The sequence below is a fragment of the Trypanosoma grayi genome, assembly GCF_000691245.1.
Source record: "Trypanosoma grayi strain ANR4 Tgr_525_V1, whole genome shotgun sequence".
Classification (NCBI taxonomy): domain Eukaryota; phylum Euglenozoa; class Kinetoplastea; order Trypanosomatida; family Trypanosomatidae; genus Trypanosoma; species Trypanosoma grayi.
The window spans coordinates 1-6608 of record NW_008826144.1 but is presented as its reverse complement, the minus strand read 5'-3'; the positions used below and the strand labels follow the sequence as shown (position 1 = coordinate 6608).

At 49.5% G+C, this 6608-nt stretch overlaps 4 protein-coding genes across 4 annotated transcripts; all 4 read right to left on the bottom strand.

The window, feature by feature from the left end:
• Positions 1-87: 87 nt before the first annotated feature.
• DQ04_05251030 (trichohyalin) lies at positions 88-2415 on the bottom strand (the record flags this gene model as incomplete). Its single annotated transcript, XM_009314075.1, has 1 exon — positions 88-2415. One exon carries the CDS (start codon positions 2413-2415, stop codon positions 88-90), a length of 2328 nt encoding a protein of 775 aa, XP_009312350.1.
• Positions 2416-2573: 158 nt separating this feature from the next.
• On the bottom strand, positions 2574-3320 carry DQ04_05251020 (hypothetical protein; the record flags this gene model as incomplete). Its single annotated transcript, XM_009314074.1, has 1 exon — positions 2574-3320. One exon carries the CDS (start codon positions 3318-3320, stop codon positions 2574-2576), a length of 747 nt encoding a protein of 248 aa, XP_009312349.1.
• A 226-nt stretch (positions 3321-3546) lies between these two features.
• DQ04_05251010 (hypothetical protein) lies at positions 3547-4389 on the bottom strand (the record flags this gene model as incomplete). The annotated part of the gene is made up of 1 exon (XM_009314073.1): positions 3547-4389. One exon carries the CDS (start codon positions 4387-4389, stop codon positions 3547-3549), a length of 843 nt encoding a protein of 280 aa, XP_009312348.1.
• Positions 4390-4582: 193 nt separating this feature from the next.
• On the bottom strand, positions 4583-5839 carry DQ04_05251000 (cyclin; the record flags this gene model as incomplete). The annotated part of the gene is made up of 1 exon (XM_009314072.1): positions 4583-5839. One exon carries the CDS (start codon positions 5837-5839, stop codon positions 4583-4585), a length of 1257 nt encoding a protein of 418 aa, XP_009312347.1.
• Positions 5840-6608: the final 769 nt, after the last annotated feature.

The window sequence follows — 6608 nt, the reverse complement described above, 5'->3', positions numbered from 1 at the left end:
TTTCGTTTCTTACGCTTAATGACTCTTCAGCCCCCTTGAGAGATAGTGCACAGAGCCACAGTGCGACAAGGAGCGCCGCATTGCATCTTACACGCCCCTCCCGTCGGTTCCTATGAACTGCTCAAGTGTGCCTTTCAAACGACACATGATCTCACTGTCATCGCTCACATTCGCCTCATCGTCTGATGATGATGGAGTTGGAGGCTCTTCTTGCTTCAAGTCGTTCAGATGTTTTTGTGCAACCGCGATCTTCTTTTCCTGTTGTTTGATTTTTTGCAGAAGCACAGCCTTCTTGTCATTTATGGTGTGCAGCTCCTGAGCACACTTCTCACTTGCCTTCTTCAAGTCCTTGGTCTCTTGTGTCAGGTCCTTTTTCTCACGCAGCAGGCTGATGTTTTCTTTCTTCAGCTCCTCGATGCGTCGTTTCATCTCCGCGTTCTGCTCCTGAGCCTGTTTGATTATTTCAATCTCACGTTGGCGTTCCGATTGCTCACGCCGCTCTCGCTCCGCCAGGTCCTTGATGATACGCTGCTTTTCACTCTTGAAGTGCTCAACCAGGTCATGAAATCCTTTGCTAGCTCGTTGTGCAATATCCTTTCTCGTCTTTTCCTCCTCTTTTGTGGCTTTGGTGATCTCCTGTTTAATCTTTTTCCTCATTTGTGCCATTTTCTCATCCTCTATAAGCTGCCGCATGGCTTTTTCATCCACCTTTGGGCCGACTGGCTTGTCCTTGTTAGACATATTCTTTGCGAGGTTGAGCGGTTTCGGAGCCTCCACCAATACGATGCCAACTTCAATTGTAATGCTGTCACCCTCCTCTGTCCAAAATCCCTTTCTCACATTGAGTAACTCCTCCAACTTGATGACGGTATTAAAACCCCAATCGTTTTCCTGGGAACGCGTAGAAAAGCGTTGTGTACCTTCATTGCAGATGGAGTCGTCCGGGTTGGCATGATTCACCACTGTTATCAAGAACTTGCAGTACACGCTCCCAGTCTGACACAAATAAAGGGCAAGAAACTCTTTGTTAGCCATGCAGAGGAGGCTCCACTTTAACTGACCATACTCGAATTCAGGTGAATAGCGTCGTTCATTGTCCTTTGGTAAGATGGAAATGTTCTCCACCTGAAAGGTGATGAAGCCCATATCTCCCTTACACCGCATCCCAGATGGCGGAACTGTAAAATTCAGAGTCTTCTGCTTCTTAGCTCGAGAATTCTTTGCACGTATACGTTCCCGTGGAAAAGCAGCGAATACGATGGACTCGCAAAATTTCTCTGTGGAATTTGTGTCAGGCATTGAAACCCCTAATTCCGACGCAATCTTCTTGAGAGGTTTCAGGCGGAGATTTGTGAGAACCGCCAAAAAGCCCATGGCTACCATACGCTCCCACATCGCCTCTACTGGTGGACTTTCCTCCCAGAGTCCTAACATATGACCCAGGGCAAGTTTCAGTTGATCGGGAAGGGACTGTAGGAAGTCGATGCTAGCTGCGCTATGAAGAGGACCAGTCTGCACGTGGTTGGTCATTTCCTCAATAATTTTGTGTTTGTCCATGAGAACACATGCCTTTTCGCACCCAAGCCGAACAGCCGTCTTGACAATATTTGTGATACACTCTCGGTTCGATGATGAGGGATTTACCTTCACCTTGGCACTTTCGCTGACTTTTTTCAGCGAGTCCATAGACAGTGGCTTCATGAAGGCTGTCAAGTGGGCCACAGCCTCACCACCGCCTGAGGAGCACGGCAACGGTGCGCTCCCCATGGTGTTCTCATCCTCGTCATCATCCGATGACGACTTGGATGATGGTATGGCAGTGCGCTGTTCCAGAGCCTTCCGACTGGGGAAGGTGTACGTAGAAGCCCTCACTGTGAGGCGAGGGACGGGAAATGGTCCCAGAGTGTTGAGGAGATTTCCTTTATCATCCGGCACCTTCTTTTGATTAAGAAGCATTGCCTCTTCTTCCTCACGCTTCCTCCGCAGCTCCTCACGTTTTCGCTGTCTCTGCTCTTTATCCTTCATTGATGGCTTACCCCCGCCATCAGACTCGCTGTCCGCATCACCTTCATCGTCCGAGTCAAGAATGCCGTCCGCCATTAACAATTCGTCTTCGTCCCGTGTGACGTGGTAGTCGCGAGGGGCGCTTCGGTCAATGTGGGCGTAGGGCGCACTCCGGTGAGCCGCCGATATCAAGGAGTCTGTCACAACCTTAAACATTTCGCCAACAGCAACCCGGTATTCAGCGGACTCGTCACCTTGTTCTGCCCGAATGAGCTCCTTCCGCAACGAGTGCATCATTTCCGCGCCTGGTGTGAGTGATATAGGACAGTCTTGCACCCATTGGAAGAGGGTGTTCTTGTAGAAGTCCAGATCCTCCCCTCGCAGAGGCTCCGCTACACTTTGTGCACTCATTTTCTGTGGTAAGAGGCAAATGAAACACAAGGGTGTAGAGGGTTGTACGGAGGCGACAGGAGAGAATTTACGAAGCACAATCTGATTTAAGCCACGAAACCAAAAAAAAAAAAAGAAAGGGAAACAGACTGCATCAGCAGAGGTCAAGGCAAAGCACATCACTGCTCGAGGCGTGCTGTCTCGCCCGAAGCACCAATTGACGCGCCCGGTGTTCCGGGAAGAGCGTCCCCCTCTGAAGGCTTCACGTCTCGTGTTTCGTACCACCACATGAAGTTCACCTTCCCATTCAAATCCGTGTAGGGCAAGTAGTCGATTTCCTTCCGCTGAAAGGACCGCAGGTGCTTCGTCGTGGCCGCCACTTCCTCTTCTAGACGACGCACGTGATCCTCCTTCGCCAACGCATTCATCTCATTAAACCGTTCCGCGTAGGCCGAAGTTTCCGTTGCACTCGACCCCCGCATGCCAGAATACACGTCAGTCGCCTCAGACTTTGCACAGGCTATTTGCCGCACTTCTTCGTAGCGCTCGCGTGTAATAAAGCACAGCCATTCATTAGTAACCGAATCACGCTCAAACATAATAAAGCCCTCCTCCCTTGCCTGTTTCAGCACCTCGCGAAGGTGTCGTTTACTATCGAGAACAATCTCGGGATCGTTTGCACAGTGCTCCCATAGACCACTCACTTCACACGGCTGGTGACGATACAAGACACTAAGCACAAAGTCACGCGGGATCTTTCCCACATCACGAGGTATCGCCTTTGCCCTAAAGCGCTCTACATCTGTGAATTGGAAGTTGTCAGGTATTTTCTGCTCCGGCCAGTTCTTCATCTTGGCACCACCATAGACAATGCCACGGGGAATGTGAATCCCATATTGCCAAAGGGCCCTCAGAGTTCTTCTCATCTAAAAGGCAAAAACTCTGTATGAAACGCTTTTTTTTCTTTGTGGGGTTTTTTGACATGGAAAAATAGCAACAAGGAGGGTAAAGACGAGAATACAAACTCCGGACAAAAGGGAAGAATGAACGCATGCGGCAAAGTATCGATGAACAGACTCCAGAAAACAGGCAAAACAAAACATATATACGAAACCAAAAAACTTTTACACTATTCAGAGAAATTAGCGTCTGTCAAACAGACTTTTCACTGTGTCGGTGAAACGGATCGGGCAGCATGCACTGAAGAACCTTCTGCGAGGCAGGTACACATGCAATAAAACACACAGCGTATGTGAGACATTTAAGGAAGACGAAGCCTAATTGCCTGACGTGAACCTTGCCTACGAACTGCTTTGACCCCTCCGCAGGGTCCACTCGTTTCGATGGGTTTAACACCAGTTTTCCTCTTTTGATTCGCGTGAAGCCTGCCGAGAAACCAAGCATGGGGGTTCCGCTAAAGTAGAGAAAACTACCAGTGCGATCACCGTGCTCGTCCAGCACCGACACCATTGTAAAGTGGATAAGGAACGGAATACTTACGTCAAACCCCTTTCCCAGGAATATGACATCCGGAATACAAGAGAAGGTCACCTTCGGCGATATCCACCCAACCTGGAGTCTTATGAGTGCCTCTAACTTCATACCCGTGCATGACTCTAAATGACAGCGATAACGGACCCGTGACATCTGTCCCTCGCTATCTCGTACCGTTATTTGAGCGTTCGGGTTCATTCGGTCGTTTGGTCCCGCTGCAAAATTGGGATCGACTGCTAGGAAAAAGCCTGATATGCTTATAGGGCCCTTAAAGGGCCCGTCGGATGGAAATGCTTTTTTTGTCCCAAAGGCCGGGTGATCCGTTGAGAGTAGGCGCTTATTATACAACGCTGCAGGGATGGTGGCTTGCCGTTGTCCAAACACCGCATGGGAAGTGCACAAGGGGGTATGCTTGGGTCGCAGAGCACGCGGCGATTTTTCTCCAGTAGTCACCAGTACTCTAGGGCCAAGTCTCCCTTGCCGACCAAGATGCGGCTGCATCACTAGCGGTCCAAAAGCAAAAGGAGCATTCTTTTAAGAAGGCGAAAAGGAACATTGCAGCGGCGAAAGAGGCTGTCCCGGAATTTCATTTAATTATTTTTTTTCGTTACAAGGTGAAATAAGCCATTTAGGTCAATAACATTTCAATTTTATTTTACACATTATATGTCTTATATATATATATATATATATTCTACCCGGTCTTACACGCCAAGCACAACTTCAGTCGGTCAGAAATGTCGTGGGGGACATCGCTATATGCAACAGCATCTCGGTATGTAGGCATCGCCTCTTGGTACTTGGTACACAGCAAGCGAGCAGCTGCAAGCGCCTGGGATTCCGATATGCATAGTTTCCTCTGCACGTAGGAGATGGCCGCCCTACATTCCTCAAGGTCTGTGGCAAGAATGCACATTGTCAGAGTCAAAACACCCAGAGCCGTCACATGACTGCGCAGCTGCATAAATTCAACGTGGGTGACGACTTCCTGAATGAGCAACTCACTGAGGTCGAGAAAACGTTGATTAATGGTGCGTAGTATAATGTAAGAGCCACGATCGACAAAGACAAGGTTCACATGTCCATTAGACAAAAATAAGCGTGTCTCGCCATGCTCATCGATTGGCAACGAGCCCAGTGTGGCGCTCAACGGTGTGCGTTTAGTAACAAGGAGGTTCTCACCGAAAACTTGAAATACCTCAATGTTGTGCGACACGCAGAGTCGTGCCGCTGCGCACAGAAGGGGGAGAACATCACTGAGCTTGGAGTTTGCTGCCGCTTCCAATGGCCCCCATGTCCACTGATCTGTACCCATCAGAAGTATCTTGAAAGAAATGTAATTTGTTTCTGTTTCCTCTTGTCGCTTGCTACACTTAATGAGATCATTGCTGCTTAGCAAGTGCAGCTGCAAGTAAAGATGATTAATAACAGTGGTGTGTGGAAGACGCCACTTGAAGAAGCCTAGAATTGTCTCCTCCATGTCCACAACATCTTTTGACGTGTAGGCGTTGTCGCAAACTTCAACAATTTTGCGAAGTGTTGGCAAGCTGTCGTCCATCTCTTCAAATTTCGCTGCAACCCACAAGCATGTCACTGCTGCAAGTTGGCACTTCTCGAGAGCAAGGCTTTCCAAAGATTTTGTGATGAAAGCATCTGTCAGCTGAACAGACAGGCACAAGGTTGTGCTCTTCAGGTCGAATGCCGCACAAACATCACGCAGCCAATGTGTGATAACTTTTCGGTTTTTGTAGCTGTAGACGGTTCCCTTTAACTTTCTAATGTCGTCCAGAGGCCCAATTTCCTTCTGCTTCATACTCTCAAAAATAACGGCGGGCGACACGGTTTCCTCATCGCCCGGATGTGACCTGTAGTCAATGGAGGCAGGCGGCCCAAATATTCGCTGCACTGAATCTGCCGTTATGGTTGTTCTTATGTTCATCTCTGCTGCCATCCCGCCGCACCCCGTTGCACCGCTCCTTGCCGAAAGAAAGGAAGTGAGAGTGAGAGTTTGTGTGGAGTTAGAGGCTTGTGGAGAGAATAAAATAGAAGCACAGCGAAGGCGTGGCGCGGGTCAAATCACCATCTGCGACTTCGTTCGTGCGAAGAGAAATAAGTGTGCAGGCCAAGCGGCACCAACTAACGGTTCGGTACATCACCGTGTGGGAAATCCATGCAATGCACGACACAATGCATCTCTGTTCCTTGTTGTTGATGTTGTTATCTCTGTTATTCCCTTTCTGGTCTTACTTTCTGCTGTGATTGTGTCAACGGGCACCTGAGCGTTGGCGTTGCATCCTGCCGAGTGAAGCACCAACTGCGAGATCACCCTTCGCTCAATGTACGGTCCGCCAGCGTTTCACCACAAGCCATTCTCTAACCATAAAGTAGAAAAGAAGAAAAATCACGTCACCGGTTGGAAGTCGATTTACGGACGCGCCCACATTTTCTCGGTCACAAGAAGAAACAGGCCCTCCGATTCAGATTGCTATTAAATCTAGCCACGTCGGCCTTGTTAGTTGATTGTCCCAAACCCCAATACTTCTAGTTGCCGCCACGAAAGCGGTCAAGCTCGGCATCGAGCCCCTCCTTCGTAGCAGGCTGCCGCTTGCCGCCACGCCCGCGGCCCCCGCGCTGTTCGTTCTTGTAGCGGTCCAGATCCTTGTCTAGGTTGCCGCGCCGTGGCTGCTCGCGGCGGCGCTCGGCGTTGCCGCCACCCCTCC